The sequence below is a fragment of the Psammomys obesus genome, unplaced genomic scaffold (genome assembly GCF_907164565.1).
Source record: "Psammomys obesus unplaced genomic scaffold, mPsaObe1.curated_primary_1811, whole genome shotgun sequence".
NCBI lineage: Eukaryota > Metazoa > Chordata > Mammalia > Rodentia > Muridae > Psammomys > Psammomys obesus.
This window is the reverse complement of record NW_026596085.1, coordinates 2,929,916-2,955,890: the sequence shown is the minus strand read 5'-3', so window position 1 is coordinate 2,955,890 and position 25,975 is coordinate 2,929,916. Positions and strand designations below refer to the sequence as shown.

The window sequence follows — 25,975 nt, the reverse complement described above, 5'->3', positions numbered from 1 at the left end:
GGGAGTCAAGGCAGAGTGACTCTGCTATGACACAGAGTGTTAGCACCTGGCAAAGCACGTGGAGCTGGGAAACCATGCTCAGTGAAACAAGTAAACAAAAGGATAGGACATCTCTCTCATTAGCTTCGGAGGGCTAGGGAAATGAGTGTCTAGGAGGGGAGTATGGCTCAGTTTAGGCATCTGCTGAGCATGGGCAAGGCCCTGGGCTCAATTTCAGCACAGGAAAAGAAAATTCCACAAAGCTACTATGTTTACAAAACACAAATATACACAATAGAAAATTATTACCTACCATAAAAGAGAAACATGAGAGTAGAGACGAAAGACATGAACAAAACAGTTTTTACTTGCAGACACCGATAATGGTGTATGCTGAGAACCAAGTATGGTGACTGTAATCCCTCCAGGAACAAGTAAGACAGAACTGCAATATGTCAGAACAACATTGGGAAGACCAAGGGCTGGGATGAGAGAATCTTGCAGAAGTCCTCCAACTCTGACAGCAAAATGAACTCATCCCAAATAAGTACAAAAGAGAGGTGTGTGGTTTGGGGGCCACACAGGATGCCGCTAAGAGTTGTTACAGGTGGGTCCTAACATTTCTGGAGTTCACTATAAGTATGTAAAGTTATTCCACAGCACAAGGAGCCAAAATGTAAGGCCAGCACAAAGCAGGGGAGCCGTTAGCTTAGGCTCTTTCTCTGGAGACATGGTCTTCTATTTCTCCTTCCCTCTGACCTCAATGTCTTGTCTCTGCACACCAACTTTTCCCTGTTTCTGTGTATCCATGGTGGAAGTCAGGTGCTCTGTAGTTGAGGCTCTTGTCTGTTCCAGTCTGAAATAGTCTTATCTCCTATACACATTCTTAGGGAGAGAAAAAAAAAAAGACTCAGGAGGATCTCAGAAGGGTCAGCTGTGGGGATGGTGGGTGGATTGTTAGCTCTCATAAAGTTTTCTTGGTGGCAATGGTCCACTCTTGTGGGGAAAGAGAGTTCTTGAAAAATGGGCTGTGTGGCGTAACAGGGGCACTGCAGAAATCTCTACCACATCTCATAGTTACCCCTTTCAAACGTTCCTACGTGAGCTGAGTGTTTCTGCTTCTGAGTGAAGGGTCTTGTATTTGGGTAGGAAAATTTGAATATAATTTAATCAAGGGTTATTTTTAAAGGCGTGTGTGTGTGTGTGTGTGTGTGTGTGTGATGTGATGTGTGTAGGAAAATAATAAGAAATCTAGAAGCAGTGCAAGAATTCTGTTCCAGATCTTGGAGGCAGAACCAGGCGGGGAGTAGGGATCAATTGTAGAAATATTAGCTAAAGGGACACCCCACCAAAAAGAGAGAGCAGGGCGCTAGAACACAACCTTGTGCCCTGCTTTCGCCATTCATGGATGGACCCCGAAAGAAAGCAGGGATGAAGGGAACCGTTTGCACAGGTCAGTCTTCCACTCCCTGAGATGGATGACGAGGAGCTGAACAGCCAGGCAGAAGACATCTAGGTCTTCAGATTTACCGTTAAAAAGTTTAGGTTTAGCGTTTACTTTTCAAGGCCCGGACAAACCCTATTTCTGTATGCTAAACCGTTTCAGAGGAGAGGCTTGCTTGGGGTCAGGACTCTACTTTCTGTCCCGTCTACTGTTTCGTTAACGTACCAGGATTTTGCTTGGTTTTATGAGGGATACCGTCACAATACTACTCACGGTCAAAGCACTTATGCCAAGGGCTACAAATCTAATCACAGACTAGCTGGGTAGAGAGAAAAGTAAAACAATGAAGAAATACGGCGATAAGAAAAGACAAATTGTGATAGCTCGGGGAGCCCAGCGACTCCAGGCTCGTGTCAGGACGGTTTCTCCGAGTCGTTAACTGAGAGGGGGCGCTAAGGCGGCTGAGGACACTGCAGCTGCTCACGGGCGGGAACTGCAGGCCAGCATTACACAATTCGCTAAAAATGGAGCTATCGCTTGGACAGATTTAGGCTCCGCATCCCCGGACTGGACCGGCAGCCACCGAGGCCTAACGCGATTGGTGGAGGTCTCCCCGCTACGCTCCGCCCGAAGGGGAGGGGTCCTGGGTCGGGTGGGTACCCACGCCCGGAGCTCGGGGCCGCTGCAGCTGCGGACCACCGGCTGCTGCAGTCACAGCCCGAAATAGACCTGGCTTCTCCGCGCCTGACGATTCTGGACCCGGCGCGGGAGGAGTGGTCAAGCAGCCGGCGCTCATTGGCCGCACAGCGCGGGACGCCGAGGCAGGCTGCTGGGTGGCAGGCTCGCCCGCTTCTAATCAGGTCAAGGCCCGCGGCGTCTTCGCTGCGGCCGCCGCCAGGTGGAGCCGGCCAGGGGAAGGAGGAGAAGAGAGAGGGTCTGAGCTCCCCTTTCGCGCCTCGGTTCCCAGGGCGGGGCTGGGCTGACTCCAAGGCAGTGTTTCACAGCCTTCCTAATGCTGCAGCCCTTTAACACATCCTGATGTTGGGAAGGCCCCCCCCAGCCATAAAACTGTTTTTGGTGCTACTTCATAACTGTAATTTTGCTACTGCTATGAATCGTAACGTAAGTATCTGACATGCAAACCAAAGGGGTAGAGACCCCCAGGTTGAGAAACGCTGCTCTAGGCCCCTCTGCGTCTTCCTCCATCTACGGGTCAGACCCCAGCCTCTCCCGAACCCGTCTTAGAGTCGTTGTCTGGCTTTTTGCGGACCCTTCCGGGAGATCCGGCAGAGACAGTAAGCTTCCCTTGTGAGCCCTTCTTGAGACCCCGGCCACCTGGGAGGCCTTGAGAGGACAGTCCCAGCTCACCCCGGGCCTGATTTCTCAGCATTGCTGGCCCCGACTCTACAAGAAATCAATTCTTGTTGCTGTTGCTGTTCGGGATTTTATTCCTAACAGCCAGCGCCCTTCCCGTTTAGCAACCCCCCCCCCCCCCCATTCTTCATGGTTAGCTAACATCACCTCCTTGGCATTCTTCCGGGCTTCCGCAGGTGAGCTAAGGGCTGCTCTTCCTCCCTCCCCCATCATTGACTATGTAGGTATCTTTAGGGAGAGGAAGGACCTGCTCCTCAGTGATTCAGTCAGTGGCGTGTGCAGGTCACCTGCAGGTAATCACAGCTGCCGAGGAAGAGGACAATAGCAGTGTCATGGGTTCTGAGGCCAGCGCACCTGAGAATGGTGGCCACGCACCTTGAACACTGTGTGATTTGAAAAAGAGAGGAAAACAAAACAAAAAACAAACAAAAAAACCTCAAGTTCTAGGAACTCCCAATTGATATTTTTGATATCAAATACGGTGATAGTCTCTCTCTCTCTCTCTCTTAGGATTTTCAAGACAGGATTTTTCTGTGTCGCCCCGGCTCTCCTGAAACTCTCTCTCTCTCTGTACACCAGGCTGGTCTCGAACTCACAGATCCTGTCTGTCTCCGCCCTCCGAGTGCTGGGATTAAAGACGTGTCGCGCTACTGCGGGCGATAGCACCGCATAATCTCACGACCCTCCTCTCACCAGGGATCAACTGTAAAAGTCGTAAGATCTGAGTACTTAATAAAGGTGAGCTGCCGTTTCCCGTGCTCCGTTGATGTTTTACAAGGACCGTTTAATAACGCTTGCTCTTAGGCGGAATTGCCCTATTTATAATCTTGTCTATCAGGATCAGGTAACTGTGAGGCAATGGGTCACGACCCCATTCCACAGGGGTTGCCCAAGACCATCAGAAAGCGGGTATTTACAGACAATTCATAACAGTAGCAAAATTACAGTTGTGAAGTAACAATGACATAATTTTATGGTTGGGGGTCACCACAACAGGAAGAACTGTATTAAGGGGTTGCAGCGTTAGGTAGGTTGAGAACCACGGCTGAAAGGCAATGGAGTAATTCCTCAGAACTTCTCAAAAGCACACCTTTCTCTGCCTTTCCTTTGCTGGCTTTTCCTTTTCAAAGGCTTTTTGCAGATTGGAATTTCAAACGTGCAGAAGCTAGGATTCCAGAGCCAAGGATGAGGCCTCTTCTTTTCCTCCTTGCTGATCTGGAATGCCTTTTATGCCTTCCCTTCAGTTTGACGACTTTAGACAGGGTTCTCCTTGGTTGTAAGTATTTCTCCTCCTTCTTCTTACAAAATTTAGTTCAGAACACTTGAAATTGCTAGTTTTCTCTGCTCCTTCAATATGTATATGAATCTTGGAAGCTTACTGCCTGAGCTATTGAAGGTCCGTCCTTAAGGAAGATGGTGTCCTATCTCTCAGTTTGGGGCTGGGTTAGGAACCTGACTCCAAATGGTTAAACTAATATTCATAAAGGCATAGGACAAGTTTACTTTTCCTTAGGTAACACCAATTAGCAACACAGGTCCTGCTTCCCTCCCAGACCCTTTCCCTTCCAGGGAGCTGGATCTCTCCTTCCTTCAGTTCCAGGACTGCCTTCCTGCAAGCTTTTCACTTGATGAGGCACCTCTCTGACCTAGTCATTTCTTTTCTGTTTTGTTTTTGAGACAGACTCTCAACATAGAGCACTGGCTCCATAGCACCCCCCCCTTTAAAATATTTTCATTTATTTTACAAAGTAGTAAGATCTACAAAGTAGAGCTCATACGATCTTTTCTCACTGTCTTGCTTTTGTTAATCTTCCACTTGTTCCTTCCTTTTCCTGTATTCATCATGCCTAAACCTTTCCAACTCTTGGATCTCCCCTTTACTTTCACATCCCATGTCTCCTACTCTGTCCTCTCACTTGAGCCCTTCTCCCTACACAGGATCTTAGCCCCTTGGCCTCTCTCTAGCTTTCTGGTCCCCACAGACATTCCGATTTCAGCACACATATCTACAACTTTGGCTGTAAGATCTGAAAACATACAACCTTTATCTTTCTGGACCTCAGGACAACGTTCCCCCAGTTCATTCCATTTTCCGACAGATTCCATGCTTTAATGATGAATAAAATTACATTGTGTATGGGTACCGCGTTTTCATTATCCGTTCTTCAGGTGATGGACAGCTAGGCTGATATGATTTTCTAGTTATTGTGAGTAGAGTCTCTGATTCAGGATACAGAGCCCCTTGGGTATAAGCCCAGAAGCGGTACAGCTGGACCCCATGTTAGCTCTAGTTTCAGCTTTTAAAGAAGCCTCTGCAGTGATTGCCCTAGAGGCTGCACCCCTTTACACTCCCACAGTGGGCAAGGGTCCACTTTCTCTACAGCCGCAGCAGCGTCTGAAGAACAAGGCTGGTCTCATTCTCTATTTTCATTCTTTACGTACTTGTCACACTTATTTAGTTCTTGTTGTATGTGTGCACTTACAAACACCTACATGCCACAGAGTCTGTGTGGAGGGCGGGGGACAACTTGTGGAGTTGGTTCTCCCCATCCATCAACACGAGTTCCAGGAATTGCCTTACTGCAAGCTCTTTTACTTGGTGAGCGTCTCACTGACCTACTCATTTCTTTTTCTCCCTTCCTCCCTTTCTTTCTTTCTTTCTTTCTTTCTTTCTTTCTTTCTTTCTTTCTCTCTCTCTCTCTCTCTCTCTTTCTTTTTTTTTTTGTAGTTTGTTTTCTCTTTTTTGAGGCAGGCTTTCTCCAGCACTAGGTGTCCTGGAACTCGCTGTGTAGATGAGGCTGGCCTCAAACTCACTGCCTTCCCAGTGCTGGGATTAAAGGCACAAGCCACCACACCCAGCTGTCACTTGTTTTCTTGGTGATGACCCATTCTGACCGGCCTGAGACGGAATCTCAAAGTAGTTTTAATATGCATTTGCCTAACGAATTGGCAAATGATGTTAGACATTTAAAAATATATACATATTTGTATATAGCAACAATTATATATATGTCTAGACATGCGTCAATGTTGATGTGCCCCAACAATTTTCTAACAATCTTTAAGCTGCCTCTTCACTTGGATGACAGCTGTTTTGTTTGTCTGCTTGTTTGTTTTTTCTTTTTTGAGACAGGGTTTTTCTGTGTAGCCCTGGTGTCCTGGAGCTTGCTTTATGGATCTGGCTGGCTTCCAGCTCACAGAGCTCCGCTTACCTCTGCCTCCCAAGTGCTGGGATTAAAGGCCTGCGCCACCACCGCCCGGCAGGCGCTTTTGTTTGCTATACAGATGCCTTTCATTACACACGGTCTCACTTGTTGGCTGTTGGCTGGAATCCTACTCAGGCAGTCCTTACCTACATCTGTATCTTGAAGCACACTCCTACTTTCCCCCTAGCAGCTTCAGAGTTTCAAGTCTCAGGTTGAGGTTCTTGAGTCATTTGGAGTTCAGTTTTGGATATCTACATAGAGACATCCAGTTTCGAGCCTTTTTTTTTTTTTTTTTTTTTTTTTTGAGGCTGCAAAGTGTAGTTTTTGCATTTATCTTTATTTCTTTTCCTATTGCTATGTAAAATACCCCAACAAAAGCAATAAAAGACAAGGAGGTTATTGGTTTATGGCTGAAGAGCATGCAGTCCATTCGGGCAGGGAAGTTAAGATGGGAGGAGCTCACATCCACACACAGAAATCGGAGAACAATGATGGATTGCACTCTTCTAGCTTGCTGTCTTACACAGACCTGGGAATGGTGCTGTCCACTCTTAGTGTGGATCTTCCCAGCTCAGTTAACTTAGTCAACATAATTCTCCACAGGCATGCTCAGAGGTTAAATAGTCCCTCACAGGTATGCTGGAGTCTTGTCTCCAGCTTATAGATCCTGGGAGTTGATGATACACATTTCATGACATTTGTCAAAAACCAGATGGCTGTAGTTACATTGGATTCTACCTGAGTCCTCTAGTCAATTCCACTGACCTACAACATCTGCTTTTGCTCCAATACCAAGACTAAGATGGCATATTAAAAGACTGAGATGTCATTTATTCCCAAATGTATGTCCAAAAATTATTCTGGGAGATGGCATGCAAGAGAATAATATAAATAAAATGAAGTTAAATGCACTTATTCACTGACTCCTGAGGAAAATATTGAAAAAATTCAGGGAAGCATCACATTTCCTTAAGGAAAGTTCATGGAAAAAATGATTCTAGAAATAAAGTCAGAGCTGAGCCTTAGACATCAGGAGGAATTTCCAGGTCTGAGTCTAGTGCCAAGAAAACTAGAAACCCTCTTCTCTAGAGCTTTTCCAGAATTGGAAAGTGGGGGCTGGAAAAAGAAACCTGCTACTCCCCATTGAAGGAAACTTCTCCAAATGGCCTCCCTCTGGGAAGATGCTGCCTGAGCCAGGCTGCCTGTCCCAAGAGCCCTCACCATGGCCCCCTTCATTTCCTTGTTGCGAAAGCTGTAGATGATGGGGTTGCACATGGGGATGATGATGGTGTAGAGGAGGGAAAAAGGTTTGTCTTTGTCAGGCCCGTGGGTGCTGCGGGGATTCATGTAAGAGAACATGGCTGAGGTGTACAAAAAGATGACCACAGTCAGGTGGGAGGAACAAGTGGAGAATGTCTTCCCTCTACCTGAGGAGGAGGCTCTGCTGAGGATGGAGGCCAGGATCCGGGCGTAGGAGGTGACAATGAGCACCATGGGACTGAGCAGCACCACAATGGCATCAACAAAGATCAACTTCATGCTGAACTCAGGGTCCCCACAGGAGAGGGCAATCACGATGGGAGCCTCACAGAAGAAATTTTCCACGTGGTTGTCTTTGCAGAAGGGATTCCTGAATGATATATACTCAAGAAAGATGCCGTTGACCATCCCAAAGATCCAGGAAGAACACACCAGTCGGACACACACTTGATGGCTCATGATCTGGGCATAGTTCAGTGGGTGGCAGATTGCAACATAACGGTCATAGGCCATAAAAGCCAAGAGGATGCACTCAGCCACACCCACACCAAAGACCAGATACATCTGGGTCATGCAGGAGACGAAGGAGACAGTGTGGTTCTTGGTCACCAGATGGACCAACATCTGTGGGATGGTGGTGGTGATGAAGCAGATGTCCAGGAAAGACAGGTGTCCAAGGAAGAAGTACATGGGGCTGTTGAGTCTGGGGTCAGTCCAGGTGATGAAGATGATGAGGCCGTTCATGGCCATGGCGAGGCTGTAGAGAGCCAAGAAGAGGGTGAAGAGCAATGCCCGAGTGGAAGGGGAGCTCTGCTCAAAGCCCACGAGGATGAAATTGGTCACTGTGCTGCTGTTCCTCGGGTCTGCTGCCTGGGGCCTGTTTGAGGAGGAGGGCAGGAGAAGCACAAAGAACACATTTGTATGGAAGGTCAGATGTTCACTGGGACCTAGAACCCGGGTGACAGTGAAAGTTTTGAACTTAACACTGTCTGGTAAATCTGTGCCAGGCTCACCACAGGCTGTAATATAGATCCTAATTTTAGAAGTTAAGGAAGTGATGGTTCCCCTTTACTCTGGATTGATTGGATGCTCTATGAAGTAGTGTGTGTGTGTGTGTGTGTGTGTGTGTGTGTGTGTGTGTGTTCCAGGGCCTTCAACATCAAAGGACTACTTATGTCTGGATGCAGACAGAGGGGAGAGAATATCAGATCTACGTATAAGACTCGTGTTAGATGAGGAAAATTTGAAGCTGAGGAATGTAGGCACGATGGAAAGTGTGGTAGCAATTAGCATAAGGAGGGTCATTGTAGGATCCACCTGAGAGATATTTGAAAGCGTACTTTCTTTTTCTTTCTTCTGTCCCTTCCTCCTTCCTTTTGTTCTTCCTTTCCTCTTTCCTTCCTTTTTTTTGTACCTTTCACTTTTTCTTTTTTGAGACCAAGTCTCATGTAGCACCAGCTGGTCTTGAACTCATGTACTGCCAAGGATGCCATTGAACTTCTGCTTCCATTTCCCAAGGACTGTAACAACAGGCAGATGCCATTACAAGCCGCACAAAGGTGGCATTTTCTAGAGGAGAACAATGTTCAGTCTTTTTGTACCTAATTGGAGGTGCCGCATGGGTTGAAATTTTGGGGGAAGCTAAGCAGGCGGTCTCTGTGGGACTCAGGTTTCTGGATGCAGTCTTGTCTAGCGCTCTACTGTAACACACCTTTCCCCAGACTCACTCTCTGGTGCTTGCTGCCATTACGCCTATGACCACACTGCACACGCTGGGGAGGGGGTTTGATTTGTGAGCACTTGCATTTTTTGTTTTTTTATTTTTAATCAGGAAACACCTCTACCTCAGCAGCTGGAACTTACCCAACATTGGGTGGAAATAATTCAGCCATCTTTGTGAGAAGGACTCTGTCAGGAGGCCACAGATGTCCCGGCTCTTTCTCCTCTGTGAGTAAATGGTGTTCACGGTATATCTTCAGGAACTTACCTCTTATTACGGTAACTTTCAGGAGGTCCCTACGTCAATGTCGTGTCTGTTGTACTTTTCATCTTGTGTGGAGTTAGTCTGTCTCTGATGCTTGCAAAAGGCCAGTGTATCCCTGCTTAACATTTTTTTCTCTCCACCAATTTTTCCATTTCCTTTTTTGTACATTCTCAGCCTTCTCTGTGAGCCCTTTGTTCCCTTCGTCCATCTCCTCCCATTTTTCACCCCACGAAGTACTAGATTGCCTTTGAGTGAGAGTTCTTGGTTGATCAAGGCATCGGCTGGGCCTTCTCCTATCATCTACACACTGGAAGGTTCTGGTATCTAGGATTACTCTGGTGGTCCAGAAAAATTAGGGAAGGTAGAGGGCGTAGTTTAATATGCCCACAATCCTTCACCCAGCAGACATGCTGAGACTAAGCTTGTATTTGGCCAACGTAAGTCGGCGGTGAGCTGCAAACCACAGAATTCTTGGACTTGGCCCAGAAGAAGCTGGCATTTAACTCAAGGACTCACCAAGCCCCACTAAAGGACAAATGCTTGCCTGTAGCTCACTGAGCAGACAATACTATTCCGTGCTGGCCAGCATCCAGGGCCTTGTGAGGTGCAGCCAGGCATCTGTGTACACACATGGGGTGTGGAAAGCACACCCCACCTACCTCATCCCGCGGCTCTGGTGCTCACACTGTCACTGAGTCGCCGTCCCCAGTAACAGACATGGCGTGGTGTGTGGGGAAGAGCTGCTCCAGGGAGGGTGGTCTGAGCTGGCGGGCCACTCTGGAAGACAGTGGTGTCTGGTGAGCGTTTTGTTCTCTGACAGTTTTTTGACATCTGTGCTTTACAGACAGAAACAATGGTGCCACATTGCATGTGGACAGAGCCTTACGGTGTGGGTGAGAGCCATCTGGCCCTTGTTGCCATTTGATATTGCAACTCTTATCTTCTCACTGGCCTTTCAGATTGCATATTTTGACCTTCTTGTCTCTTTAAAATTTTTGTGCTCATGCTGGACTTAAAAATGCCATGCTCTTTTGTTAATTTAAGGAATACAAGAAAAATAAAATGTCGATTCTCTAGTTTTAGATAAACATATAGTATTCTACTGAGAAAACAAAAAATATCTTCACTCTCAAAAATATTACTTCTGACAAAAATGTCTTTAAAATGCACTGTAGTGGGGGCTGGAGAGGTGGTTTTTGTGGTTACGAGCACTGGCTGCTCTTCCAGAAGACCTGGGTTCACTTCCCAGCACCCACATGGCAGTTCACAACTGTCTGTAACTCCAGATTCAGGAGATCTGACACCCCCACACAGACACACATGCAGGCAAAACACCAAAGGCATAAAGCAAAAATAAATAAACCATTTAAAAGAAGTATGTTTAAAAATAATATAATCTTTTCTTCTTCTTTTTCTTCTTCTTTATAATTTATTTGCTTTGTATCCCAATTGTAGCCCCCCTCCTCATCTCCTCCCAGCCCCACCCTACCTCCCTCTTCCTACCCTATCCCTCTTCCCTAGTCCACTGATAAGGGAAGTCCTCCTGAAAAGCTAATGTAAAGCAAAGGACACGGTCAACAGAGCAAAACGACGCCTACAGCCTGGGAAAGATCTTCACCAACTGCACATGTCACAGAGGGCCAATATCCAGAGTCTATAAAGAATGCAGGAAACTAAACACAAACTAAAGAATCCAATTAAAAACTGGGGTGCAGAGCTAAACAGAATTCTCAACAGAGGAATATCGAATAATGGAGAAACACTTAAAGAAATGCTCAACATCCTTAGTCATCAGGGAAATGCAAATCAAAATGATTCTGAGATTCCACCTCACACCCATCAGAATGGCTAAGATCAAAAACTCAAGTGACTACACATGCTGGGAGGTTGTGGAGAAAGGGGAACCTTCCTCCATTGCTGGTGGGAATTTAAACTTGCACAACCATTTTGGAAAGAGGGTGCTTTCTTAGAAAGCTGGGAATAATGCTACCTCAAGACCCAGCTATACCACTCCTGGGCATATACCCGAAAGATGCTCAATAATAAAATTCTTAAAAATTTAAAATACATTTATTTTTAATGTGTATGGATGTTTGTATACATATACTTCTTTCATGCATGGTCCCTGAAAAGTCCAGAAGAACCTAAGAAGATCCCCCTGGAACTGGAATTATAGATGGTTATGAGCCACATGTGGCTGCTGGGAATTGAACCTGGGCCTGCTGAAAGAGCAACCAGTGCTATTTACCACTGAGCTATTTCTCCAGGCCTAAAATAAATCTTAGGAATAAGAACTAAATGGTAGAAGTTATTACATCCTCTGCAACTATTCATAAGCTGTGAAGTATATTTACAATGGTCTTAAATAATAGCTATGGCGATATCAACATACATATCTTCCTAAATGCTATTTCTGCACACACTGACACACACACTTGTGGGATTCCTTTGTTAAACCAGAAGAACATCATAATTGTCCTCTGCAGACTACACAGAGAAAATGCACCATTCACAATTGTATTGATTCCCTATTCAAAGGCTGGAGGATCTGTGATCTCTTAAATTAGCAACACTTTTCAAAGTAGTTCATATGCATCATGCTGTTTGAGCCTGTATTTTGTTAATGTCCTCTAACGAGGCAATTTAATCTCATTGAAAACTTGCTGATAAGTTATGTTGGACAATGAAGCTGCACAAGGTTTGGCAGTAGAAAAGGACAAAACAAAATTTCTGTGGGTGTAGTGTTGTTATAGTTGACTTAACTGACCCATTTTTTTTGTTCTGAGCATTTCAGAACCATCTGCAAGTAAAACAGGGACTTCTGAAATGGCCGAGATCTCAGAAGGGCGGTGATTTGTACTGGGGAATCAGCCCTGGGAGGGTGAAAGCTGGTCAGCCATAGATGTAACAAGGTGGATGGAGACAATGGTAGACGCTGTTAAGTGCGGAGAGAGAGAAGCCCCCAGGAGAGACGCTTCTCCTGCATGTTTGCTGTTTCCTTCCACATGAAGGGTGTCATCTGACTTCCTGCACACTGTCACAGAGGACAGGAAATGGCTACCTGAGGTTTTTTTTTTTTTTTCTTTCTAACCTGTCACTTCTGTTCTCTAGGGTGGGCTCTGCCCCTGTTGCTGTCTGGTGCTGCCAGTGGCTGGCCAGGCTTCAGCACACAGAAGTCCACATAGGTTTGTCATTGTTGTTATTGTTAATATAAGTATTATATTGACCACACTATCTGCTGACTCTTCCCCACCCCTTCCCTCTTTTCTCCAGCTCATTCAAGACCAGATGAAAGTACAGTAAGTATTTACCGGACCTGTCAAAGTCCCAAGTTGTTATCCCATATATAAAGATATAGTATAAACAATGGGATACAACAGAGTTTGGGCTGCAATGACAAGCACCTCTAAGCTAATCACAACCTGTGGCAGATCCCGAAAAGGAAAAGAATTCTGAGGTCTTCCATATTCTGAATTATGAAAGCTCAGGACTGGCGAGCTAAAGAAGGTCTCCATCCAAGACACAGGAGCGCACAGAACACAGCGTGATGCTGCAGACCAGACCCGAGGGAAAACTCTCGTGCCAGCCTGAAGCTCAGGTTCTCGGCGTATTTACTGAAGACAAGAGACAGGAAGGTCTCAGAGCTTCCTGGAGGCCTGGCTGAATCAGTGCGCTCCACATTCAGGGAGACTCTGTGTCGAAAACTAAGATGGAGAGAGCAAACGGTGAGGACACCAGGTCTCTGGTCCCCATATGTATGCACACACACATGCAAATATACATGACAGACATAACCCTGCACACATGGGCGTGTGCCACACACAGAGAGGAAGCAGCATAATGGGCTCAAAAGTAGCTAAAGGACTTGAACACACATTTCTCAATAAAAGAAAGATATATAGTCAACAGGCAAATGAAAAACAAGTTCAAGCCTACTAATGATCAGGGAATCAGACTATGACCTGAGGGACCTATGACTCCCATCAGCTAGGATGGCATCGTAAAAGATGGCAAAGGGCCTGGCGTGAAGGCTCAACAGCAAGAGCGTGAACTGCTTTTGCAATGGACCGAAGCGTGGTTCCCAGCCCCAACAGACGGTGGCCCACAGCTCAGCTCCGGGAGCCCTGGCATCTTCCTCCGGTCTCTGTGGGCGCTGCACTAATGTGCATAGATATACTCTTAGCTAAATAAACTCATAACCCCACATAAGACTACAATCAGGACCAGAGAGATGGCTAAGCTGTTAAGAATGTGCACGGCCCTCCCAGGATGAGTTTGGCTCCCAGCACCCCTCTCTGTCAGCTCCCAGCTGCCTGTAACTCCAGCTCCAGCGAATCTGATGCCCTCTCCTGGCTTCCAAGGCTCAGTGCCCACAGGCATGTGTGCATGAGCACGCACATGTCTGCACACACAAACACAACTAAAAATAAAAATAAGTTTTTTACAAATAAAATCTCAAAGATCTGAAAGTTAAGCATTGGCCAGGATATAGAGGAAAAGGACCGTTTTTGCACACTGTTGGTGGGAATATGAGTTCAGCTGTTATAGCAGACATTATGGGGGTTCCAAAAGAAGTCTAAGACATATGTATCATTTGATGCGACATAGTCCAAGGAAATGAAACGATCATGTTGAAGACACCTCTTTACTGCAGTGTCACGGTAGCATTGTTTACAATGCTAAGATGTAGATTTAATGATCACACCCAACACAAGCGGTACATTTAAAAAAATGTGGTATTTACTAATGAAATATAATACAATCTTAAAACATTAGGACATCCTTTGATTTTGGATTACATGGATTAAACTTAAAGAATATCCTCGTAAGTGAAATCAATACAGAGATTCTTTCATTCACACCACATGATATCACCAATATGTGGAATCTAACACAGTCAGAGTCATGGAGGGCAGAGAGGTGATCCTCAGAGGCGGGGCAAAGGCAGGGATTGGTCTAAGGACATAGTCATAAGAAATAAACTCATGAAATCTGTTGTACATCATGGTAACTACATTTAATAATTACCTATCACACACTTGAAAACTGCTGAGTATTTTTTTTAACTCATCACCTCACACAGATAATTTTATGAGGCGATCAATATGTCAATTGGCTTAATTTAGCCCCTTTTTTTATACAATATTTGCACATATAAAAACGAAATAGTGCAGCGAGGATGAAATTCAGCAGGGGGAAACTTGCCTCTGAGGTGCAAGGCCCTGGTTCCAATCTCAAGAACTTCGGAAGGCGAACAAATCAGTGGAAGAATCACCAGTTTTTATTTTGAGACAGGCTCTCCCTTACGTAGCTCCAGCTGTCCTACAGCTCACTGGGTAGACCAGGCCGGCCCAGAACTTGGAAAGCTCCACCTGCCTCTGCCTCCCGATTAAAAGTGTGTGCCCCACACCTGACCAAGAAATATCGTGTTTGGCACCACAAATATGCGGAACATTTATTTGTAAATGCAAAAAAAGTTATTCCTATTTTGAGTCAGATTTGAAGCACAAAGTGAAATGACATTGCTACCTCAAGCTAAGAACCTTACAAGAGCTATTTTCCTTGAGTATATAATCTCTCCCCATACAGAATCATTTAAAAATGGACTATAAAGCTCATGTTTACACTTAAAAATAAAATGCATTAATGTTTATGTATTAAAAGGCAACACACCCACTTTCAGCCTCATCCCTGGTAGAGGCAGAGAGCTTTGCTTCAGCTTAGACGTGTCTGAAATTAAACTCTAAGCATGAGCTGTCAGCCTGTCTTAAACTTTTCTCCTAGGACTGGAGGATTCAGTCAAGACAGATAATTAGTTTTAAGTCAATCTCCTCTCGTCCTCCTATGGCTCCACTCCACATATCCAAGACCGTTTAGCCTTCCAATCAAGCTCTAGTTCTAGAAACTGAGAGAGGGGAGGTTTTCACCCACCTTTCCCAGTCTCCCCTAATATTTCCTGCTTCTTCTCAGGGAGATCTCTTCACCTAACTGTTTCTTTAATGTCACAAGTACCCTTTCCTCTTAGCTAGCTCCCATAGACACTGCAAACACTAGCCCCTGTCCCTGAAAATCCCCAGCAGAATGTGGAAGGCATGTTCTTTACCACAGTCTTTGAAAGAGGACCATCCATGAGACACCTCCTAGCCTCCCTTTCCACAGGGAAAAAGGAGGAAAAAAAATCACTAAATAAGTAGAAAATACTAAGATGTTCAGGCATAAAGACAAAGGCTTAGGAAAAGCAAAAATGAAAGAACGAGATCAGAGAAAGGGGGGATTCTCACCAAACATTATACAAAGAAAGGCTTGGAAAACCAAGGAATTCAATCGACCAAAATATAATAAACTACGGAAAGTGTGAAAATGGACAGGTCAGTACAGAAGAGGACAGTAGGAGGGATTACGGGAGCCTCCACTGACAGAGAAGTAAATGACACAAAACCCGCCATGGAAAGTCTGAAGCGCTGGCCCAGAACTATGCACGCTCGGCTGTTGGTATAGAAGCAGCAGTGGGGAGCCTGGTTCTCCAAGTTCTAGCAAGAAAGATTGAGCTGCCCCCTCCCCCCAGCCTCCAATAGGACTGACTCAACAAGGCACGGAGGCCCTCCCTGCCACGTCTTAGTGATGACTTCTCCAGCCAGGAGGGCAGGTGAGCAGGCTGAGATCCTGATGGAAGTATGCGGGGGAACACAGAGGAAGAAGGGATCCACGAAAGATCCAGGACAGCAGAGACCTGGTGGACTCCAGAGAGGGAGAGGCTGAACAAGGGAAAGGTTAAGAGTCAAAGCGTGACCCCTGTCTTACAGCCACCATATACGGAGCCCTGCGTGATGTGAATGCAGATCGTGTTCGAGAAAGCCAGAGGAAGCCAGAGAAAGCTTGGCTCCGGTAACAAGGTCAGAGACAGAGTTAGCTTCATAGCAGAGGAGACTTCACTCACCTTGACGTGCTGGTGAGGACATTGTCTGTGCTGGTCTTGGATGCAGAAGAGGAATCAGGGGTTCAGAGTGAGGGTGCAGGGCATGCTGCAGCCTAGCTGTGCATTGACAGGGCTGGACACTGGGCCCCTCTCCCCACTGCCCTCCTTCCTATCTCAGCTGTGTTTGCCTGAGCACGTGAACCCCTGTCCCTTCCCCAGACAGGCAGAAGCTTCCAGCTGGTTACTATGGCAGCCAACTGTAATAAGGCCAACTACTTGTTCTTGAGGCCTGACCATTCCAAGTGTGTCCCTGGGGGTTAGTTTCACTTGGTCCTTTTCAAGGCTCCCCTGTGAGGCCATGCTCGTGGCAAGCGGCCTAGAGAGCCAAACATAATCCCAGGTTTTCTTGAAAAAACTGTGTTCTTCTGTACCTAAGAGACCCGGCAAATACAATCTTTGCCTCCTCAGCTTCAAGTCATAGGACCTTTAACTCTTCAAACAATATTTTTGAGATTATAATAAAACTGTGTAATTTTTTTCTCTTCCCTTTCCTCCATCCAAAATTTCCCATATATCCATCCCTGCTCTCCTTCAAATTCATGCCCCCTTTTCATCAACTGTTATTGCATGAACATATATATGTATGAGAGAGAGTCTCATCCATACAGTGTTACTTGCAAGTATGTTTTCAGGGTTGCCGAGTTGACCAATCGTCAGTGGACAGCCACCTGCCTGGCGTGCTCCTCTCCGGGGAGAGACACCTCTCCTGCATCTAGCATCCCTCAGTTGTCTGTTGTTTTTTTGTGTAAAGTTGAAGACTCATGGGCTTTTTCCTGCCCACCTTGTCGTGTTCGTCAATGCTATCCGTGTTCAGCTCACATTTTGGCGGCCACGCTGGTGAGACGTCACGGATTATAGTTTCTGATGCTGCTAGAAGACATAATCTCACAAAAAAGCCCCTGATCTTCTGCCTCCTACAATCTTTCTGCTATCTTTTGCACTGTTTCCTGAATGTGGGAGCACTTTGTAGATGCATCCATTGAGACTGGGATCCATGACTCTGCATATTGATTGGTTGTGGTTTCCTGTACTGTTCTCTATCTGTGGCAAAGAGAAGTTTTCTTGATGACATGTAAAGACTGCACTTGTCTGTGGATATAAGGACAAATCTATAGATGGTTGTTACCGATTATGGTGCTCTGGTGACTCAGTGGTTGGAGATTCTCCTCCAGTTGCCGTGACTTCACTGGCACCGAGCAATTAGCTTGGTTTCCAGTACCAGACATGGTATTTTTCTTGTTGAGTGGATTTTAAGTCCAATCAGAGAGCAGTTGGTACCACCAAGGCATGCATGCGACTACAGCACCCTTTACGGTTATGGTACCATGCTGGTTGTTGATGTGCATCATGGTGTCATAGCTGGGTAGGATTGTGGGTTGCCTCCCTCCTTTGGAAGCTTGCATGGCAGCTTCTGGCACCATGAAAACTTGTCCTCAGGCAGAGGGCATTCAGGTCAGTTCTAGCTCAGGGACCTCTGGGTCCTAGTTTTGAAGCACATGTTGTTTTCAGCAATAGAGACTAACTCCCACCTCTGGGTGGTGGTGGTAGTGGGGTAACCAAGAGCAACAGCAACAGGCTGCATGTTCTTGGGAGTCTCTTAGACATCTCTGGCCAGCAACTTAAAATCACACGTCTGAGGCTGAGGTTTTTGTTAGGTGGTTTTTGGCTCTTGGAGAGTGTGCCAGCAGCTCAAATGAGAAAAGTTCACTAAAACTATGTATGCATTTTTATGCACTGAATCGAATCACATACCTTACAGGATTTTTAACGGTTAATAGTTAATAGTAAGATTTCTTGTGGCTTTTTAGGCATGCAAATTGCTTTTGTTACTTCCTCCTCTCCCCCTTTATTTACTTTCTTCCTCCCTTCCCTAAAGAACCCTCCCTTTTTCCATTTTCCCCATCAGCTCAGTTGTATCCTGCTACTCCCCTTCACCCTCTTCCTACCTCTGTATTTACCTTCCTCCCTCTCCCTCAAAAGCCCACTTCCCCATTTCCCTAATCAGTTGTACCCTGCTGTTCCCCTCTCTATTGTTTCCAATGTCTCTATCCTGGCAGTGGTCCCATTTTACTCTCCTGGTTTTTGTAGTTACTGCAGGCTATGTATTCACATCTGAAGATTTGGAGCTTGGACCCTCCAGGAGAGAACATGTGACATTTGTCTTTTTGGGCCTGGGTCTCATCACTCAATATGATCTTTCTAGTTCCATCCATGAACCTGCGAAGTTCGTGATTTCATTTTTCTTTACAGCTGAGTAATATCCCGTAGTGTACATGTAACACATTTTCATTATCTCCTCATTGGTTGACAGCATTTAGGTCATTTCCATTCCCTGCGTGTAGCTGACCTTTGCTACTTTGTGGGTCCTTTTTTCCCACCCTTTATTCCATCTATTTTACCAACTATCACTAGATAGGCGATAAAGAAGGCTAAAGGGGAAAGGAGAGGGAGAGACTCTCTGAATCTAATTTCTTTCTTCTCGTTTCTTCTTTGCTTGTGGCTGGTCTTTGCTACTTTGTGAGGTTTTCTTTTTTCCACTTATCACTAGATAGGAGAGAAAGAAGGGGAGTGGGAGAGAGAGAGTTATCTCGGGATCTAATTTCTTTGTTCTTGTTTCTTCTTTGAGTGTGACTGCTAACAAACCGACCCCACTCCCAAGCGATCAACAACAACCCACCATGCCTCTCAGGGCTCTAGCATTTATACATCCTCTGAAAAGTTCCCACAATTCCAAACGTCACACAATTGCAGTAACTACCTGTAGCTGGCAAAGCCAGGGCTCTGCTAGAGCACGAGGCAAATCATAGCCAGCTGCTGCAGACAGTCCAAAGAAGTGCCATGTCCCTACACCTGAGATTAAAATAAAAACATATATTTCTGGTTTTTAAAGAAACCACAATTCCAGAATGCCACTACACCTATCTATTGTGAATAGAGCAGCAATGAATGTGGCCAAGTAATTATCTGAGGGAATATGCCCAGGATTGGTACAGTTGGGTCATCTGGTAGATTTGTTTTTAGCTTTTTGAGAATTCCCCACACTGGTTTCCAGAGTGGCAGCACCAGTTTGCAATCCACTGACAAGGAATGAGGATCCCCTCCCACCGTCTACTCTCCAGCATTTGTTGCCTGTTGTTTTGTTGATTTTTGCCATTTTGATTTCGGTGAGATGAAATCTCAAAGTTTGATTTTTATTTCCCTAATTGCTAGGGATGATAAGAATTTTTTGAGATATTTCTTACCTTTGAGAACTCTATTCAGGAATCAGGCTCTGTTGTTGTTTTTTTACTCCTTGTTTTTTAGGCTCTTTGTATATTCTGGATACTAATACTCTGTCAGATGAACAGCTGGGGAAGATCCTCTTCCATTCTGTGACTTTCATCTTCAGTTGATTGTTTCTTTCACTGCGCAGAAGCTTTTTAGTTTTCTGAAATCTCCTTTGTCAATTGTCCTTAGTTCTCAGACAAATGGAGTCCTGTTCAGGAAGTGCTTTCCTGCAACTATATCATGGAGGAACTACCTATGTTTCTTTTTAAAAAAATGTTTATTCTTCTCTCTTACATTACATCCTAACTGCAGCTTCCCCTCCCTTCTCTCCATTTAGCCTCTTCCCCTCACCTCCTCTTTCCCCCAGATCAACTCCCCCTTCACCTCCCCTCAGAAAAAAGCAGGCTTTCCAGGGACATCAACCGAATATAGCATGACGAGCTACAATAAGACCAGGAACATATTCTCACATCAAGGTTGGGTGAGGTAACCCAGTAGGAGGAAAAGGGTCCCAGAGTCAGGCAAAAGAGTCAGAGACAGCCCCTGCTCTCACTATTAGTAGTCCCACAGAAACACTACCATAACATACACAGACGACCTATGTCACACCCCTACACACGCTCATCTCTCTGAGCCTACCTGAGTCCCAGTCAGTTGATACTGTGGGTGTGTTCTTGTGGTGTCCTTGATCCCTCGGGCTCCTCCAATCCTCCCTTCCCCTCCTCTGAAAGACTCCCAGAGCAACACCTTGTATCTGGCTGTGGACTCTGCATCTGCTCCCATCAGTTGCTGGATGAAGCCTCTCTGGTCTCTCTGATGATGATTATACTGGGCTCTGGTCCCAGCATATCCATTTTGTCTTTTTGGGTCTGGGATACCTCTTTCAGGATGATTTTTCTTTTTCTGGTCGGCCCATGTTTTCTTGTAGCAGTTTTAATGTCTCAGGTTTCAGTTTTAGGGGTTTGCTCTATGTGGGGTTACTTTTGTGCAAGGTGATACATAGAGCTCTGATTTCATTCTCCCGGATGTGGACACCCAGTTTTACCAGCACCATTTGCTGAGGTGCTTTTTTTTCTGCAGGGAATGTTTTAGGTGCCTTTGTCAAGTAATTAAGTGGCTGAATTTACATGTGCTCATGTTTGAGTCTTTGATTTTGTTTCATTGGTCTACGTGTCTGCTTTTGCCAACGACATTTTTTTTTTTTTTTTTTTTTTTACTATGCCTCTGCAGTAGACCTTTAAGTCTGGAACTGTTATACCTCTAACACCCTCCCCTCCCCTCCCCCCTCCCCCCACCCTACTGAGGATTGTTTTAGCTATCTGGTGTCTTCTGTGGTTCCATATGAATTTTAAAATAGTGTTTTTTTTTTCTATTTCTTCCAAAAAATGAGATGGGATTTTGATTGGTATTGCGTTGAATCTATGAATAGCGTTTGATAGAAGCATTCTCACACTCTTAAATTAGCAGTCCACAAGCATGCGATGCCTTTTCATTTTCTATTGTCTTCATCCTTTTCTTCAGAGGTTTAAAGTTTTCATTCAAGGTTCTCCACCTTCTTGGCTAGGTTTATTATACACTAACAAGCATGCAGAGAAGAAGGTCACAGACACACTTCCATCATAGCAGTCCTCAAATAAAATAAAACATCCTTGCTCCCTTTTGTTTTGCCTCACTTAATGCTCAGGCAATAGTCTGCTGCCTTTCCACAGGCCTGAAGAAATGAAGACATCAATCAAAATTATCAACCCAAATAAGACTTTCCTCCAGACGCATTTCTTGTCATCCGCATTTTGTGATGATGACAACAAATAAAGATAAAAGAAACAAACAAAACCTAATGCAAATACATTAGAAAAAAAGGAAACATCTCAAATTTTAGATGAAGTTAGCATAACTTCAATATCCAAATCTGACAAAACAAATTGATTTCCTAAGAATTATAGTTATAGAATTTTTAGAGAAACTTTTAGCAAACTGCATCTTACCTTGTATTAAAAATTAATACCTTATATTACAAGTTGAGTTTATTATGATGATTCAAAATTGATTGAACATTAGAAAGTGAATTAATATAAATCACCATATTAATAGACAAAGAAAATGATAGATGACCATTTATCTAGAAAATCCATCAATTTGATTAAAAATTCACAACTACACTTAATTTTTTAAAATGCTGAAAGCTAGCCAGGAATGTAAGAGACTAACAAATTACAGACTAACAAACACAAACCCAGTTCCAGGAAAGAATTACCCTATTTTACATTTGCTGACCAGTATGGTCCCATAGATCCCCAAATATCTCAGGCTGTTGTCATTGCTCTCCGAAAAGTATCAAGCTGGAAACTGACCTGGAGCATCATTCCTACCGGCTAGCTTCACAGTGCCAGAAGGTGCTATGAATGCTACCAGAAGAGAAGATGAACTGTCCATCTCACCCAGCTGTGTACCCTTTGAGCCGCAATTACAATCAGTCCGATATGACCTGGCTACTAGCGCTATAGTGGCACAACTATCGTGGGGGCAACCGACCGCTCTGCACTTAAGTCGTGACTACTATTCTGTCTCATGGTGAGTTAACTCCTGCATATTGACTGCTGTTACAGATAGAAGCCAGCCCTTGCAGGAGGGCCTGGGGTCCTGAACCCATGTCAACAGAGGAGGATGACTCCTCAGCCATATTATCTCACATTCCCCCTGAGCATTGCAAACACCTCCATTGAAAGAAGATGACTTAAATAAATAAAACCCACCCACAACCGTCCATCTAACACCAGAAATAAAAGCCCTGATGCATAAATAAAAAATATCTTTAATGTATTGGTGGGTTTTGTGTCACCTTGATACAAGCTAAGACTCATCAGAGGGGAAGGAGCTTCAGTTGGGGAACCGCCTCCATGAGATCCAGCTGGAAGGCATTTTCTCAATTAGCAGTCAATGGGGAAGGACCTAGCAACTTTCTGGTTGGATTTAAGGGATTAAGACCTATACGTAGTCCCATTATTAGAACCAAGAACCTGTGGCTGGACAGTAGGTTCTCATAATATTGTTCTGCTAAATATACATAGCAGTAAATTAATTTCTGATGACTTACCATCACACCCATAGATTAATGCTACCCTCATCAGAGGAGTTCTGTGGGCATCTGGATAGCCAATGCTACAGAGACCTACAATTGGTCATGGTGCAGAGAATGAGAGACTGGAGAGTGTTCAACCCTATATGAGACATCTAAGTCACCTCCCCCCCTTTTCAAGGTGTAGTGATTATTGCAGAAGAGTGAGTGCAAAGATTGTCAGAGCCAGAAGGGCTATGTGACTACAAGCAAATACTATTTTCCAGACACAGCAGGGTAACAGCACATATAAACTCACAGAAGTTGTGAGATCATGCACAGTGCCTGTTAGAGCTCAAGCCAGATCATGCAAAATCCTCCCAGCATGCAAAGGGGAAATGGTCATGAACTCCCACCCCTAGCTGAAGAGCTGTTGACACCAGCAGCCCACTTGGGAGAGTGGGCCCTTCCCCTCACATGGGCAGCTCGGGAGAGCTGACCTTGGTGGCAGTGTGTTGGGGTACAGCACTCTGGAGAGCCGTCCTGAGGGTGTGAGTGAGAGAGCTGCTGCCCCGCCACCTGGGGAAAGCAGATCTGACCCTGCTGGCATGGGAACAGGAGAGCAGGTGGCTGACTAGCTCAGCTTCCACTCAGGCCCAGATCCAGGGCTTTGAGCTGGCCCACCTCAACATCTATCCCATCGATGAACTGCTGGAGCAGGTGAAGGGGCTGGTCCTGCAGACCCAAAGCTGCAGGACCTTCATGGCACAGGGCAACAACAGGCTACCCCAGAGGAGTACTGTTGGGGATCCAGTATTGAAGGTGCAGCAGAAGCCAGAGGCCTCGAACCAGACCAGTGCAATAGACATTTGCAAGTGAAGCTGTTTGGGCAAAAAAGGTGACTGTGGGACACACTGTGACACATGGCAGCTTCCACGATGAGATCTTTCTTTTCTTTTCTTTTTTAAACTTTCTATTTTTATTTATTTATTTTTTTTGCGGGGAGGGCAGATATGAAAGGATGGAGGGATGAATGGCACTGGGGTCAACAAAAAGTTTAAAAAAAGGATTAAATGCGTGCACCAACATAAACCTATTCTTTGTTTACTATCACCTGCATATACAAAGAACAGTAACATAAAAACCCGCCATAACAATCTGAACATTGCTATTGTGTTCTGGGTTTCCCCAAAAGAAAGGCAGTATCTATCAGGCAGGTTAGACGGCTCAGTGAGCAGACAGCCTGTCATGCAAACCTGGAGACCCACATGAACGTGGAAGGAGAGTCAACTCCACAAAGCTGTCCTTAGACTGCCACATGTGCATGCACATCACACAAACAATAATACACTTTGCTTTTCAAGAAGAGCAACTGTATAGATTGGGATACAATCCGACGGCAGAAGGCTTGCATTCACCCCCGGAACCACAGTGAGAAGAGCAAACAAGTATTTCCCAGTACATTCACTGTGCTACGCCTACGAGACCGGAAAAGGGCTCTGCAGGAGGAGGCAGTTCTCTGGCAATCTTCTCCCTGCTGACTCACCTTCCTGTCACACACTGCACAAGCACACACTTAGGGCCACACCACCTAGTGACGTCATAGCCATTTCGCTGTGCAAACATGGTGTTCAAACCTTGAGGGAATTGTAATGACACTATCCAAAGTATAGGGCTGCTGTTACTGTAGTTCATTTGAAGAGAAAAAAAGAAAGAAAACATAAACTAACCAGTGGCCTCACTTATTACTTCCCCTGATGACCAACAACATTCTTACTGCATTCCTCTTTCACCCTTCTGCTTCTGGCCCAAGATTTCTTTTCATGTTTCACTTCCTTCCCTTGGTTCATGCCTTCTAGTGGGAATACAAAATAATGGGAAATTAAATTTATAAATCTACTTAATCCTAGTGTGGTAGTACTTATTTATAATTCTGTGCAATCCCAGTACTTAGGAGGCAGAGGTAAGAGTACTGTTGCGCACTGGTACCAGGCTGGGCTACAAAGCTCATTTCAAAACACACACACACACACACACACACACACACACACACACACACACACACGAGCTGGAGAGATGGCTCAGAGGTTAAAAGTACCAGCTGTCCTTCCAAAGGTCCTGAGTTCGATTCCCAGCAACCACATGGTATAATCTATAATCATATCTGGTGCCCTCATCTGTCCTGCAGGCACACATGCAAACAGAATAGTGTATAAATAAATAAATCTTAAAACACACACACACACACACACACACACACACACACACAAACATACATGATCACACCCATACAAAGAAAAAAAGAGCCAGGGGGTGGTGCATGCCTTTAATCCCATCACTCAGTAGGCAGAGGCAGAGTTCCAGGTCAGCCAGGATTAACTACACAGAAAAACCCTGTCTATAAAACTAAAACCCAAGAAAGAAAAGAAAAGAAAAAGGAAACAGAAAGGAAGACGACACAAAGCCATGAATGACAGAACAAGGCTATACCCCTCAAACTCAAGACTGGGAAGAAGATGGCACTGCCAGTTTGAAGCCAGCCTGAGATATACTGCAAGACCCTCCTCAAAATACTCTTCAGCTGGGTATGGTGCCTCTGCCTATAATCCCAGTTTCCTTGTTAAGTGATCAAGGACTAAGAAAGTAAAAATCGACCAAAGTCATTGGAGAGTAGGGGTAGACAGATGGAGACAAATACAGAGGTATCAAAGCAGGGTTTGTTATGAGTACATATGAGGCAAAATTCCTGCCCACAGACAGCTGGACGAAGCTTTGCAGACAGAATCCTGCACTTTATTCTCTTCTCAGCCTCCAGTGTTTCTTTTCTCCCCACATTACCTCTTCCCATTAGCTTCTGCCCTTGACTTCTTTCAACTTTTGTTCATGGTTAAGATCTCAGGACATTAAGTTCTGGTGTGCAGTTGTCCTATTTTAGGGTGTTTAGCACCCATTCTGTCCTGTGCTCTTAGATGCCAGCAGCAGCTCATTCCCACACTGTGATTGGTTGAGATCTACTGATGTAGACCACAGACGAAGGGACAGAGGTTGCGGAGAGCAAAGGAAAGGCTGGGGCAGGCAGGCTCACCAACTGTGAGTGAATTATGAATAAAACAGAAGACAAGAAGGAAACCTCAAACACTATAAAGTTCAATTATGCAAATGTATCTTCATGCTAACGATGACATTTCCAGGGGGAACCAGGAATTGCTGTGCATCCCAGCAATACTAGTATTTAGGAGATTACACTAAGGGGATCAGGACTTGAAGACCCTGCCTCAAATAAGGAAAAAAAAAGTTTAAAACATTTGTAAATAAAAACGAGTGTATAACAAAATATTCCCAACCTATCAGTGCACAGGCATTTGTACCCGCTCACATAAGTAACACACACACACACACACACACACACACACACACACACACACACACA

The 25,975-nt window shown here is 45.1% G+C and overlaps 1 protein-coding gene across 1 annotated transcript; it reads right to left on the bottom strand.

Moving 5' to 3' along the window:
- Positions 1–7,032: 7,032 nt before the first annotated feature.
- On the bottom strand, positions 7,033–9,010 carry LOC129690975 (olfactory receptor 10AD1-like). Its single transcript, XM_055626812.1, has 2 exons — positions 8,991–9,010; positions 7,033–8,140 (listed from the first exon to the last, which is right to left on the bottom strand). Exons 1-2 carry the CDS (start codon positions 9,008–9,010, stop codon positions 7,033–7,035), a joined length of 1,128 nt encoding a protein of 375 aa, XP_055482787.1.
- Between the last annotated feature and the right edge of the window lie 16,965 nt (positions 9,011–25,975).